At 40.0% G+C, this 15616-nt stretch overlaps 1 protein-coding gene across 1 annotated transcript in view; it reads left to right on the top strand.

Annotated features, from left to right (window-relative positions):
* The first annotated feature begins 247 nt into the window (after positions 1-247).
* homer (protein) overlaps positions 248-15616 on the top strand; it is a 338645-nt gene continuing 323276 nt past the window's right edge. Inside the window, exon 1 of the mRNA XM_071590608.1 lies at positions 248-587. Within this exon, the coding sequence (XP_071446709.1) occupies positions 511-587 (77 nt within the window). The 5' untranslated portion in view covers positions 248-510. The remainder of the gene's footprint in view (positions 588-15616) is intronic.

Genomic DNA, 15616 nt, shown 5'->3' with positions numbered 1-15616 from the left:
AAGCAATCCCCACCGCGCTTTTAAGAAGTGGCATCTGCTGGAGTTCCGCTCCCATCCCGACCCGATTTCATCGTTTTATCGAGTGAGCGAAAAAGAAAAAGTGGGAAGAACCTGGGGCGGAAGAGACAAGAGGGGGATTTGTTGTGAGGAGCCGGCGATGGAGAGGTGAAGGTGAGGTGGGAGGGAGGGAGGGTATAGTCGATCTGTGTCCGTGAGAATATCGCTTGCGGTGGGAAGAGATAGAGGAGGGTTCCGTTTCGAATCGCTCCGTCGAGTGGAGCGACGTTAAATGAGGAGGAATGAGTCGGAGCTGAATACTACTACGCCGTCTCATTTCCATTCCGCAAAAGTTCCACGGGTCCATTCTATGGCAAAAATGCTCTGTGGATGAGATGATTCAGGGCGCAGTAAAATTGTCGCCCATGCCGAATGAAGATAGACCTTCCGGCGACTTCTCGTCCAATAGCTTCGTCGAGTTCATTGCGCTAAATTGGTAGCGGTTGGGAAGCAATGGGTGCGGCGAAGATCTATTCGGCATGTGTCCAGAGTCCGATCAGAAAGCTGAAGCTCTTGTGGCAAGTCTTAAAGTGAGTTTCCTGTCTTATGGGTAATGGATTTTATATCACACTGGCTTTTGGCTTTTCCTCTCGGGGTTCCTTTTTCCCCTTCTACCCTATTGAGGGTTGGACGAGTGATATAGAATCAGGCAGTTAAAGCGCGGTATTAAGGATACGATTTGTGAAAAGTTAACCCCAACTTTTTACTCTTTTTCGTAGTTACCAAACTTCCTTTGAAATCACGCATTAGTTTATTGACTAGATGTGGAATATTATTAAATCTTTAAACACATCTCCATGATTTTATGCCATCGAGACGTTTCGCGTGATTGACTCGAACTGCATGATAGTAACCGACGAAGATGGAGACTTTTTGTCCCTCCAGAATGTTATCATTTTGCTTCAGTATAATTTTAAAAATGTCTATTATTACTTAATCATTTCAATTGAGCAATGTAATTAGCTAACCTTTACTGTGATTATTTTTATCTAGGCGTTATCTAAGTCTACATAGTTCAGAAGTCGAAGATGAGAATGAATATAAGTCAGGATCTTATTGTAGTTGGACGCCTACCCGCAAATATGTGATGACTCTCGGTTAAATAGGTTGAACTTTGCTGACATTGAGACGAAATAGTCAAATATCAGTCGATCACTCTTATCTTCAAGTCACGTTTCCCGTTTTTTGACGAAAGATTGCCCTTCAACTCGTCGTGGTGTGTTGAAATAATGCGCACTAAAATTCTCCCCTGAATGCACCAAGAAATTCCTGTACGATAATCTTACCTCTTCTACCCATCCCTTCCTCGTTCAGTCGACCGATAGCGAGTGCGTTATTCTCCAGCACCTGAAGCGCATATTAAATTCTTCGTGTCTTGAGCAGATTCTTTCGCCTCACTCTCCTCCTTCCCTCCTCTCTTCGTCCCACCGCGAGGGTTTACGAACAGAAGGTTGGCGTCTTCTTTTTATATTTTATCATCCACTTTCCCCAAACTTACCCTAGGAGACGCAAGCCCGCGAGAAGAGATCGAGGGGGCGGTTAGATAAAGGGGTAGAGAGGTATATAGGACGGGTGGGAAACCGCACGGAGATGAGAAAAGTTGGCGAAATGATGCCCGGAATCAGAGTGCTTTCAGAATCCCTTTCTGGGAGATTATCCACAGTTTGCGGCCAAAAATTTCAAACCGATGGACACCCACGGCAGGGAAGAAGGGAAGGGTTGCCTGCATTTTCCTCGCACAACGGGACGGGATAAATAATAAAATGTTAGAAGGGCTCCGTTCGGACCCCTTCGCGTTTTTGATTCGCTTAGCTAAAACAGGAGGGGAGCCGCGAACTGAATTACGAAAGTGGTTTTTGTTTGGCTGGCTTGTGCGAAATGGAGTGAGCGGCGACGTAAAATAAAGACATTAAAATTAATGTACTGTGTAAATCGGGGAGGGGTAGAGAGTCGAGGAAAAATTATGTTTTTTTCCCGAGTCACATTCAAGCAGATCTATTTTCGTGTTCTCTTAGGGAGCAGCTGAGAATCACGTCGCGCGGAGAACGTGTGCGTGACTTACCTGAAAGGTTTTTGTGCCTTCTGTCTCTTTCCCTCTCTCTGCCTCTAATTTTCCCAAAATGCCTCTGGTGGACGCGGACGATGAACAAAGCGCTTCCATGGGAGTGGAAAAAGAGCTGCCAATTTTTGATTTTTAACATTTCAAGAGGTAAGCGTGTAGTATTGCAAATTACTCGAGACGGGGATTAATTCAGGAGAAAATGACGGGTATTTTACTTCCCGTGAAGTGAACGTACGAGAGAGGATTAAACTGGGTAGTTTTTTTTATTTTGCGGATGGAAATAATTGTATAGAATCGGATAATGGTGATGACTCTTCGCTTAATATCCTAATTGCATAAATGTATTAAAAAATGCTCGTTGATTTAAGGTGAGATATCTTCGAGGGAAGAGGTAGGAAAAAGTAAATAGATATATTATTTTTAATATAAATACTCCTTTACTTAGATTAGAGTACAAGTAGACAGTGCCTATCAAATTGTAGATTATTTTTTATCTTAATGATTAACTGTTGAAATGGACTACATTAAAAAGCATCACAATGCTCGTTAAATCTTTGCATTTCAGTTAACTTTTTTTCATTTTCTAACCCTTTATTACATCAAAGCCCAAAACTTTTAGGAAGTGTGATCTCAAATTTGGCATGAATGTTGCCTTATTATGATTCGGATAAATGTGTCCCGTCATGGTAAACCAGGAATTTACCCCGTTGGTTCACTGCGCAGAGTATGCTCGCGGCGTCATTAATCGCATTTGATCGATTTTGACGACGTCGATAAATGCGCTCTCGAGAGTAGTGAATGCCCCCCCAGCAATTCAAAATGTCCTTGACTCTGGCGTCTGGAGAAGCGTCCGTCTCCCTTAGCTGGTAATTGCACAGGAGCGTCAGGAATCTCGACCGCGGATTCGTGCAAATCGCCCACCACCACGGCGTGTCGTTTCGTGAGGCTGTCATTGTCGTTTCCATTCGTCCGCTTTTCGCCGGCGATGCCCCTGCCCTCATGCACCCGAATCCATCGATGGGCGATCCCTTCCTCGACGCCGTTGTTTTCCGTGACGATCTAATATAGACTCCACACTGGACTCAGCCAGCACCACCCCATCCGACCTCACGATTCCTCGACGTGTAAAACCTTCTTATTTTTCCCCGATTGTGCCTCCCCGTTGCCTCTGCCAACACACGCACGCCATTTCCTGTCACTTCTGAATGTTTGAAATTCACAATCCATTTCCAGTTTTAAATAAATCTTGTGCAAATCACATTTGAATCTCAATTATATAATATCTCATCAATTGACGTTTAAAAGCTTGAATTATGAACTTCAGTGATGTAATTGAGTATTGCTTTATCTAAAAGCTTCAAGAAATCCCGCAATCATGATGTCAATTATAGAATGTTAATTGTTTCTAATTTAATCCCATTTGCGCCCATATTTTATTTTAATACCCATATTATCCCTTTACAGATTTTAAATGAAACTCAGGCCTCTTTACTGCTAGCTAAAATGTCCTCTGTATAATGACCTTATTCTTATAACTTATAGTAATATATTAATGCTACTGTTATAGCTTTTTAATTTAGCATAATTATGTTTAGTACTAGAGTTTTTTCTGAAAAGAATACGTTTAAGTGTCGTTGGCAAATCAACCAGTCACGCAATGTGTATTTAGTATTTTCGGAAAGCAACAATTTTTGGCTTTCATATCGGACTCAAAGCAATAGTATACAAAAATGCTCTAGGTTGAGGGAAACCCATGTAGGCGGGGAAACGAACCCTTAACCTCTGGGGTGGCAGGTGAGGACGTTACTCCGCAGCTATTGGGGCCAATCCCGTTTCAAATAAAAAGAAAATTACGTCTCCTCGTGTTCTTTGATAAATTAACTTTTCGGGAGGTGGCCTTTTCGTGAGAATTTAGTACTGGTGTACTAAAAGATAAAAAATTCTTGTCCAAGCGGGAAGACACGGATATTTACCTTATCTCACTTATTATTGAAGCCATTAATGTTTGTAGAAGTTTGGATATCGGTCGCACGTATATTTTATGGTGAAAACATAGCTATTTAAATTATTTCTTGATCGTCTTGACCGCCTAACATTGTTTTGACCTCTATTAGTTTTACCTCCTCTCTGCGGTCGAAGATCCTCACTCATAATACCCCGAGAATTTCTTTCCGTTTCCGGGCAGTGGATAATAGCTTGGTATTAGGTCTTGGGGGAAAGGAGTACTTACTTCCTCCAGTCCTCTCGCTTACATTCATCTGCTCTCTTGACCCCGGCCCTCATTCCAGTCAATGGTAGCACCCTTCCCCCAGTACCGTCCTTTGAATGCTTTTAACTTTTCTCATTTGCCACCATACCCATTTTCCCTCCTGCATGTAAGACTCACTTCCGGGGCAAGGTTTTTTACGGTTATGTATTTTACACAAATGTAGCCACAAAAAGTCTCTTTAGGCTGCCTACAAAAAAAGCTCGGAAATTAAATTTGACGCTGAGTTTACTTATTTTAATCAATAATGTCGTCCAGTTCGCACTTATAATATGAATATGCATAAAATAAATACTTTGCATTTCTACTACCTATGTTTAATTGATGATTGTGTCCCCAGTAACCGAGGTCTAATTTTTGCAAATTTCAGAGGTGGATTACAGATTTTGAATATTTCCGGATTTAATGAACTTTTTAATGAATCTCATTTGACTGTTTTGAACGTTCATGCTAATGTTATAGATAAAGATTAAAATACCCTGGGTTGGATTAAAGACTTTTTGAATGATCGGGTACAAAGAGTAGTTATAAATATAGTTATTTCAAAATGCAGTAGAAGTTAATTCAAGTGTTCCTCAGGGAAGTGTTATTGATTCTCTTTTATTCCTACGTTATTTTAACGATATTGACCCCGTAGTAACCAGTAAGATACGTTTATTAGCTGACGATGCAGTTTTTTACCTTGATGTCGTGATCCTGAGGACACAACGGATGTATCAGATGACCCTAATGCTATACAATGCTGGTGCGACAACTGGCAATTAGAGCTTAATTTAAATAAGTGCGTAGTGATGAATTTTTGGAAAAAGAGCTTTTCCTTCCAGAACGCCTACTGAATCGGAAACACCGAAATGGAATGTGTAGCCTCGATTAAATACTTTGGCGCTACCCTTACTCACCACCTCTCCTGGGCGAAACACTTTCGGGGAATATCAGGACAAGCTAACAGAAATTTAGGATGTAATAGAAGAGGACTGGGTCAATGTAATGAAAAGGTCAAAGAGAAATGTTATCTTTCGCTGGTTAGGCCTCGTTTAGAATATGCTTCTAGTATGTATATGGGATCCTCACGAAGTTGGATTGATTGCCGAATCAGATTGTGTGCAGCGAAGAGGAGCTAGGTTTGTAAAACGTTGTTATGATAAACTTAGTAGCGTATCCAAAATATTAGAGCAGCTAGGCTGGGAATTACTCTCGGAGTGAAGATTACATTACAAATTGAAGCTCTTGCATAAATTGAAAGGAGGTCTCTTTAGCACTGATATTGAAAATATATTACTTAGCCCATCGTACTACGGTAGGAGATATCATGTCAATAAAATTAGAGATATTTAGTGTAGAACAGATAGATTTAAGATGGCATTTTGTCCACGCACGATAACGGATGTGGATATTATTTTTTGACCGCGGTAGGGGTCATATTTGGGTCAAAATTAGTCAAGTGTTTATTCGCCCACTACCACACACCCTGGTGATGGCTTGTTGGGTGCTAAAATATCATTTTAAAATATCATGTTTTCTTGGGCCTCAACCCATTGTCTTGGTTTATGCGTTTCAATGTCGGTCCTGAAGCTGGTTTTAAATTTTTTTTCATATCCTGTAAATTTTAATTATATTCCGCCATCGGAATTATGTAAGTAGTGACATAGTTCTTATGATGTTTTCTTATAACACCGAATACCACTTCAACATCCCAGCATGGAACATCATGGAATCAGACTGTTTCATGCATCCCTTGAAATACCTGGAGCTATGCATCAATTTTCTAACATACTACGAAGTAATAATATTATAAATATGTATAAGTTAATGCATTGCCTTAAGTAATTGTGTATTTCGTACAATTAGTATCGATTCGGAATAATAATTTTCATAAGTTACCTTTGAAAACTAAGAAACTCTAATCGCAATCAAAAGAGTGTAAAGGCGACTGACTTCATTAATGGTTTACTCCCTAATTCGAACAAACGAGGTTTGGCCTAACTTTTCATTTGTGCCTCAAACAGTATCTTTTGATTTTATAGAATGGCAGCTTGATTAAATGTAATTTTATCTCTCGAGAAAGGCTTAACAAACTAACCTTATACGAACTCTTATTCTTCGGCTGTGTGTCCAGAGCCTAAATATATTCCTTATATTCGTTTTGCAGGTGTAAACTATGAAGTATTCATTAGGTCCTCTGATTCTGATGTTTCAATGAATAGAATTTGTTGAAATTATAGGGAAAATAAATGTTTTTTTTATTTCCGTTTGCTGGAAAACATTATTTTCCCGTGTTAGTTTATCATGAATAATGAATAATTAATTGAAACCGATCGCATTGTTTCGGAGACATAACTACCTCACGACTTGTTTTTCCGAGTTCTTTGTTTGCGCTCGGAGTCAGCATACACATTTCCTCCACTAATGGATTCTCCTTTCTTTTAAGAGATTAAATGAAATTCGTCACGGTTTTTGAGGCCCTTTTTCGTTGCTGATCACTGACACAGAGGAGAAGGTGGCGGAAATTTGATTTTTCGGAGCATTTCCGTCCAAATTAAAATGGCCCAAAGCCCAATTTATTATCTTTCATTAACGAGCCTGAAGGACAAGGAAAGTTATCGAAACAGACGGAAAACAAACATTTTTGCCTTTTGCTTATTTCCGTCTCTACGCCCGCTGGTTGTAAATGATTCCTCTCGATGGTTTGAAAGATTCTCATATCTCAATTAATTTTGACATTGGCCAATATACTCTCTCTTATTCGCCCCCAACTACATAGTGAACTGCATTAGTCCAAAAATAAAATATCTTGAATTTCTACTAAACCATAGGGAATGGGAAGGACTCTATCAATAATACAATGGGTGCCTTATCGCTCAATCGTTGTATTAGCTTGCTTACTGATCAATTACTCTAATTACATTGCTATTCAATATTTTATTAGCATCTTCGAGTCCCCATTAAGCTTGTTTGAAGTCTATCATTTTTCACACGTTCATCCTAATAAAGAAGTAAATTAGAATTTAATGAATATATTTTGGGCAACATTGAATCGACAGTGCGTTATCTCTAGTAATGAAATTTACAGAATCGTTTATCTATTCTGCTTGCTTTAAACAAAAACTTAATTTCGCACCTAATATTGAATTTGATTTCACAAATGAACCTATTTCTAGGGTAATAGTCTTGTTTGGCAAAATTAGACTGAAAGGAAAAACTAAGCAGCACTTTTGGAAAACATGATTTACATTCAAGATTTTCTAGCAAGGAGTTCTAGAGTTCTTTTATGAATTTATTTACTTTTATTGTATTATTGCCATCTAATCGCTTTATTTAATATATAATTATATAACTACTTGTTTGGAACTAAACAGAAGTGTAGGCAAGGGAGACTCTGAAGTTATGATCGGAATAACGAAAAAAGGCACGTTTTCTGCACGTGCTTTTTTAATGTGGCGCAAGCAGTTTACGCTAAAAATCAAATATCACATACCATAAGTAAATGAACTAGCAGTAAGCTATTTTTTGGCCGATCAGTACTTGTTGTTTCTGAACCCATATAGTAATTGCGTTATAAGCACTTTTCGTAGTTTCAAGTCCCAACGGTTTAGTCCTCCTGTATCGGTTTTCGCATGATCTACATTGAATACCGGAATCGCCGACTAAGGGTTCATGTTTGCCGATTTAATTCGTGTGATTTCGTATTATTTATGATCTATATTTCATAAGTGACTCATAAATTGACATTAGTTGTATTTCATAGCAGTTATTTGTATTGTCCTTGTTAGTTTTTAGCCTGAATGTTAGTTTGACAATCTGAAAGGGGAGGTGTGCGAAGAAAAGGATTGTTGATGACAATTTTTATAATAAAACCTTTATTATTTATTAAGTATTTTCATTGAGCGTCATTTCTCAGCATTGCCTTTTGTCGTACTAGAATCTCATAATTGTAATTAATACGTCGTTATCTCCCAAGGTTCCTAATAAAAAGGGCTGAGGAAGGATATGTGGCGTTATTGCTCAGCACTCCAAGTTTGAGGCCTAGGGAAGACGTGAAGGTTCCTAATGGTGACATAAAAAGCCGATAGTACAAATTTAAAGAGATCCCTTTTGAAAAAGAATAAGGTTGAAAAAAGAGGGATGATAAAAATACGCGTAAATATAATGCGCGATGGGTCATTGTTTAAATCATCAAGTTCGTTTGTTTGGCATCACTGAAATATTATAAAGAATTTCGTGGACAATTTAGCTAAATTATGCGGTATATATGGTATATAATGTTCTCATATTCCATTTCTTTGTAATTATCTTTACCCTTCCTGTTGTACATATTACTTTCCTGAAGTTTCTTCTTTCTTTGTTTACTCTTAATGCGATTCTAATACATCTTTAAACCCACTCAGAATAGCCCTAAGCCTTTAAACAATGTTGTTTATTTAAAGGATTACGGGACCGAGGTGATATGACTTTAATGATTAATGAACATATTAAAGATTGAAATAAAAGACACATGGTGGGAATCCCCTTGAAATTCCTATCGTCGTAGTTACATAGACGTTGAGCCATACTGTTAATATTCAATAGTGGATTACTAGCATACCTTACAGATAACTGTTGAGAAGCATTCCACGGAATGTACTCAGGTTGTTTGCTTGAGACGTTAATTTCTCTTCTCGGACATGCGCAGCGGTGTCCTAGTCGAAGCCAGGAGTGGTGATGTTATCTTGAATGATATTTTTTTAATTCTGCAGCCAGCGAATGAGGATTTGATCCGTTGAAACTACTTGTTATCTAACTATTGATAGCAGTAAGAGAAATGGCACAATGGAGAAGAATTTTAGAAAATATTTACAGCTAATAATTTAGCTTAACAGATGGTTTGCATGTCTATGAGTGTAATTAGCACTTGGTGTGTCCCAGAGGGTGTGCTTTCCTTTGGTTTTCCAAATTTTATAGGAAAGCTTAATTCCAACCATGCCGGCATAATTACATGCCTATAACACAAGACACGTAGGTAAAATATTTATATTTTATATCCGCAAACTGCTCGAGAACTCACTATGCGCCCTGCAGTAAATATAGTATTCGAGTACCGGCATCTCATCCTCATTCTATCTCATCCTTTTTATTCGGGGAATACGTGAAATCAGTTAGTTTCGCTGATGACCAAGCTTTAGTTTGTCAGTCAGCCAAGGGGTTGGGGTTGTAAGCATGGCTGAGTGAATTGGAAATTCAGTGCGACAGATATGGGATGAGAATCAATATTAATAAAACAAAGGTTATGCGATTTTCTAGAAAGAAAAAGGCTAAGCTAAACATTAAAATATGAGGGCGAAACCTAGAGCAGGTAGAACATTTTACGTATATCGGAAGTGTTTTGGACGAACACGGTCAAAGTAGTACAAAAGTAAGGAGAAGAATTGCGCTAGGCAACGAGGCCTTCGCAAGGAGGAGGGGCTTGATGACAGGGACGTTGGGTAAAGATATTAAGAAAAGGCTCGTAAAAACTTTGATATGGAGCGTAGCTATGTACGGTGCGGAAACGTGGTCATTGAAGCAGGAGGATAGACGTAGATTGGAGGCTTTTGAAATATGGGTGTGGAGAAGAATAGAGAAGGTGAAATGGACCGAGAAGAAAACAAATGAGGAAGTACTTCGTATGGTGGGCGAAGAGATGGGTTTGTTGGGAGCAATCCTATGGAGGCAGTAAAAGTGGCTGAAGGGGATATGGACCGGCAGTGGGATGTGGAAGACTGTAATAGAGGGGAGGATGTTAGGTAAACGAGGAAAGGGAAGGAACAGGATAGGGATGCTGGACGGGATGAAGGGAGGAAGGAAGTACTCGGAGATGAAGACGGGTCTGATGTTGAGTAGGATGCTGGATTTTGTGTTTTGTTAGGAGTCACACAATGTTTTACATAGTAGCTGTGACCATCCAAAAACCTACCGTAACCGGTAGATTACCTAATAGATAATAAATAAATATATATTGTATGTATATATATATATATAGTATATAAATATACATTCAATAATAGAATAAATTTTCTCATTATGAGGAATTAATTGTTACTGAAGTGAAGATTTCTGGTTTTTTACCCAACAATACTTCGAAAAAGGAATACTGTAGGATATGCATGTATATTTTTCTAGGTATATATGTCCAAATTTTTATTGTATTTTTGTTTTGCAAAATATTTAGTCTGTTGAACAAATAATCCCTGACAAAATAAAATTTTATCTATATTTCTATCATATAAACAATTTTAGCTGCTTGAATTTTACCTATCTTTTCCTTGTCGATTCAAAGACTTCAAAAAATAGCTGTTATTTTATTTTAAGGTAAAATTAGTTCAGTTAACCTCCTCTCCGTTGGAAACTTTTGCAGTGAATAACATCGATTAGTGGAAAATAATCGAGTACGACGGGTAAATTTTTTCGTTACTTAATTTCCTCGGTGATCCCTTTTCAAAACAGCATTACTTTGGGGAGTAATGAAACGACGCTAACACGCTGGTCAGAAACCATCATACGTGAACGTGCCGGCCTTATTCCACCCTGAAACGTGTATTCCTCCCAACTCCGTCGTCTCTTTCCTCCGACGCCCAGTGCTATCATTTTCTTTCCGCTGCAAAACCTTATCGCACCAAACGCGCATTTCCATCCCTGAATCCGGCGTCCTCATTCTCTCCCTCCCCCCCGGAGCACCCTTTTCTCACCGTTATCGGTAAACGATTAGCACGTTCGGCGGTTTTTGAAGACCCTGCGATGGAGCGGGTGGCAGTGCGGGTCCGAGAGGTGGGAAGAGATCGTGGGGACTGGGGAACGGGGTGGTGGTCGGGCGTAACGAGGGAGGTAGGAACAGGCATGATGGCACGGTGCCCACCCATCTCTATGCTCACCCCCAGATCTCGAGTCCCGCCACCCTCACCCCTTCCCATAATCCTCTCCTTCATTCCAGGCGTCCTTATAAAACTATATACGATTTCAAGGATTAGGTGGTAGTTGTGATTTCAGAGGCGGTATTTTGTGATATGGAATCGGAAAGGGTTTTAGCTGATTTTTCTATACTAATTCCATGAATTAATTTCCAGTTCCAGCTAATGCATTCTTGTATATGCTGGTGTTAAAATGCACTAACTACCATTCCCTTAATTTTGAAAATTTTTCGAACGCCAGCTCACGTATGGGTTAGAAAATAATCTCTGTTTTAATGTTAATTAACTGTGCGAGATACTATATACCTCCTTAGGGTATCCTAATTTGTGTTTTATTATGTGTATGATGTTGTAAGACTTATGTACTAATAATTTATTTTCGCCTATTGGTCTTATATGATATGGAATCTATCTTCAATCAATCTTCCCTCATTAGGGAATATATATTTTAGATTCATCATAATAATGAAGTCAATATAAGTATCTACCAATATTCTATTAACACACAGTAGTCGTTAACCATTAAACAAACCGCTTGGTGTTTGCCAGTTAAAGTACACCTCCCTCATTCTTTATTCTTCTTACCGGATCCTCTTGCCCACAATTGTTGTCTTCGGGAGGGGTTTGGGATGCATTGTGGTGGGGGGAAGGGTTCTTTGGGACACTCCACACCCTTATTTCTTTCTTCATTCTCTATTTATTCTTTCATTTCGGTGCTCCTTGAATGGCTCGCCACCTCCATGCTTGTGGGTATATTTTTCAGATCTGATTTTTTCCTAAGTTCTCTCTGTGCGCTCGGAAAAATTCACGATCTTGCGCAGAAGGAAAGAGGGTGCCTCTGGTGATGGCTTGTGTATTGCTGTCGGACTGGATTGTGATTTTCTTGCATTATAAGGTTATATAATGGGCCGGCACATTATAACCCAAATAGAATAGAAAAGCAACATTTAAAAGGACTCTCACACGGTAAATTGTTCGAGCTTTTGGCCCTCTCAGAGGCCTTCTTCAAGTGAGACTCTCAGCAGCTTATATTTTTCATTTGGGAAACAACAAATAATATCTCCTCCAAGTAGGCAAATGGATTGAATATTCATGAAATTTCGGTAATATTGGAAATTTATTTTCTTCTATAACTTTTGAAATATCATTGCATTTCAAATATGAAATATAAATATACTTAGAAGAAATATTAATGGTGAAATCGACTTGGTAAAACTCGCTTTGACTATTCTGTCGTAAATTCAAATTGAGTATTCGTTTTGAGATAGGCGAAGGCATCTTAGGGTGTACGGCAAGTAGGGTGTACGAGTTCCTATATTACATTATCTAACTAATATGGATAGGTCGTTCATCAAGCACGCCATCTTGTAGTATTTGTTCGTCTGGAAGCTGTAGAAGCTGGTCTTGTTGCCATGATACAACTGATGGAGAAACTATTACCAGTCAATTAAGGTTTTATTGGTGCACGAGTTTTATTTTTCCAAAATATACTGTTATAAGTTAAAATAAAGGTTCCATGCAGTTTTATTTTCGGGGAGTTCGACTTGCCGTGCGTGATACCATGGATTTTGTCACTAAGTGGAAGGTACACGTAAACTTTTCTTTTGATAGTTTTCCCGCGATTACATCAATTTCACAACATTAATGTATTGCTTAAATGTTAGTTACTAATAGACATGTCTAGTAACATGAATGGTGGAAATATTTCTTACCACAGCTACATACACTGTGGTACATGAGTAAAAAATATTCCCTGCACTTGCGAGACGAACCGCTTGTAAGAAGATCAATGAAATTAATAATAATGGTTAAATACAAGAGGGAACTATCAAGCTATTGAAATTAAATGAAATTATTGACGTTGTAATTCCACACGCTTTGTTTTAAAAAAACACGACCCAGATTTTGAAGTTACACGTCATCATCAATGAATATCGATTTATAGACCATGGTATTACTCGATGTGTATATTGGCTTTCCCCTGTACGCATTCGCGTCTTGCCGGTCGTCTGCGAGGCCCAAATTTCGTATTCTCCCCGCCGCGTTTTACTCCAAAGTGCCGATTTCTCATTAGCCATTCCGGACACTGCAATACCCTCCCGTGATATTAGCCCTCGTGCTCTTACCCTCCGCTTCAGAGAGTCGTTCGTGTAGCAGCGTTGGTGGTATTGGCGGAGATGAGGATCGCCCGTGACCAGATGAAAGCAACAGTTTAATCTGTGATACCGGAACCATTTCCAAATGAAGGCGAGCCGTGGAGAGAGGAATTTTTGTGTTTCTGTAAAAATTCTCCTAATTGCATTTTTCAGGAGTTAATGCGCCCGCAGCCTTCGCCCTTCTAGGGCAATGGAGCCTCTCCCTGAGACCGGAAATTTCCCCCATCCGTCCATCGGCAGTAATTCAATTATCCGCCTTGGTACGCTGTTCAGAGAAGTGAGAGGAAGAAGAGTGTCTCCAACGTTGCCGTGGCTTATTAAATATGCCGCCTGGCACAAACGCTTTCCCGATTCCACGAGGCCCCCCTCCGACTCTCCCATTCCAATATGTCTTGCTCCCCAGTGTATTCTTTATTAATGCGATAAAAATCTATTATTGATTGGGGAGTTTCCGTAAGTGCTTCGCGGCTCTGTGGAAAGGAATCTCGTGTGGGACGTGAGGGGGTGTGGTTGGTCTTGGATGGACCGTGCCGACTCCGACATGGATGGCGTAGTCAAGAGATTTTGGCTCGGCCGGATGTGGGTTGAATTTTTCATTTAAGCATATAGGGGTGTGGTGCGTGTGCGGGACGGGAGGCGGACATTCGGTTCCGGAGCGTTTGGGATGGACGTGAAGAGTATTTATGCTTGAGGCTTGTCGGTGCGAGAGTGGGTTCAAACGATCTTGGCAGAACTCGCCAGGGAAGGGGAGCACGGGTGTGATTGGACGAGGGTAGGAGTGTATAGCCAGATGGGAATCGAGAGGGTCAGCCCCTTTCTGCCCCGATTGCCAGGCGTGAGGATTGGGGGGGGGGATGAGGATATGCGAGAAAAATGAAAGGCTGACGGGTTCAAAAAAGTAGTAGGTTAATTGAAGGTTGAATCAAATGAATAACTTTATAACCAATCTAATGCAACTACCCGTTTATCTGTTTGTTGGTTTTGAAGCTTATATCTAATACATATGTATCGCATGTATCCCTTTTTGAATAGCGTCCTCTTTATTTTGATGAAGTTCATACTTGCGGACCAATAAACTCAGTTACCCGAAATAAGCTCTCTGGAATCGCGAGTGTAATCCAGCGACCAATAACGGTGGCCTTGAAAAGTCTTTTTGCTTTGCAGTTAAACATGTACGCTAGGATATAGTTGTACTAATTATCGTAATTATATTTTGCATCTATTATTTTATGATGTCTGACAAATGTAGTAATTTGAAATGTAATACTTTTGAGGTATATTTTAGCTTTTTCAATTCAGCCACTTCATTCATATGGATCTGGAAGTGGAAAATTTACGACTAACAGTTCGTATTTATTTTCAGATTCAGATAAGCTGAAAGTCGAAATATTGGTCTTCTTCTCTGCGCAGTTATTTCTCTGCTAGGTTTACGATTGAACCTAATTATAATAAAGTTAAAAAGTTCAATAGAGTATGGGGGGTCCAGGAGATGGCTCTGAATACAGGGTTCGTCCGGAAAATAAGTGTACTGAGCTCAGGAAAAAAAATTTATTACACTTTTACATATCTTAAGCTAATATTCCTCAAAATAGGACCCTTGTGAGTCGATACACTTGTTCCAGCGGCGTTCCCATTCCTGGAACGCTCCCGCGAAGGCATCATCGGGAACCTCTCCAAGACTCGTCGTCGACCACTTCTCTGCCCTCCACGAACATCTTGTGCCACCGAAAGATCATGTTTCTGGACATGGCTGACTCCCCGTAAGCCTGGTTAATCATACCGACAGTTTCGGTAGACGATTTCCCAAGCTTTACCGCAAATTTGATGGAATAACGCTGCTCCAAAAACTTCGGCATCGCGTTCCGTGACGTGGGTCGAGCGTGGAGGTTCGCGTTAACAGAGCTCCTCACTACACCACAGCTCAGAGCCGACTGCCTTTTTCAGCGTCGCTTACCAACATACCCCCCTCCAATGGCAGCCCGTCAGAGCGGTGCTGGGCGCGCCTGGAGCGGCGCGCCCAGCCCAGGAGTCAGTACACTTATTTTCCGGACGAACCCTGTATATGGGAGAGGTTAAAGTGGAGTGCCAAAGGGAATTAGGGCAGGTGGTTGTGCAAGGTCTGAACTCTGACCCACTCCCTTAAAATACTAAAGGA

The sequence above is a fragment of the Hetaerina americana genome, unplaced genomic scaffold (assembly GCF_022747635.1).
Source record: "Hetaerina americana unplaced genomic scaffold, ioHetAmer1.1.p SCAF_1, whole genome shotgun sequence".
NCBI lineage: Eukaryota > Metazoa > Arthropoda > Insecta > Odonata > Calopterygidae > Hetaerina > Hetaerina americana.
Note: the sequence above shows the minus strand (reverse complement) of the source record. Positions and strands in the feature narration are given on the sequence as shown.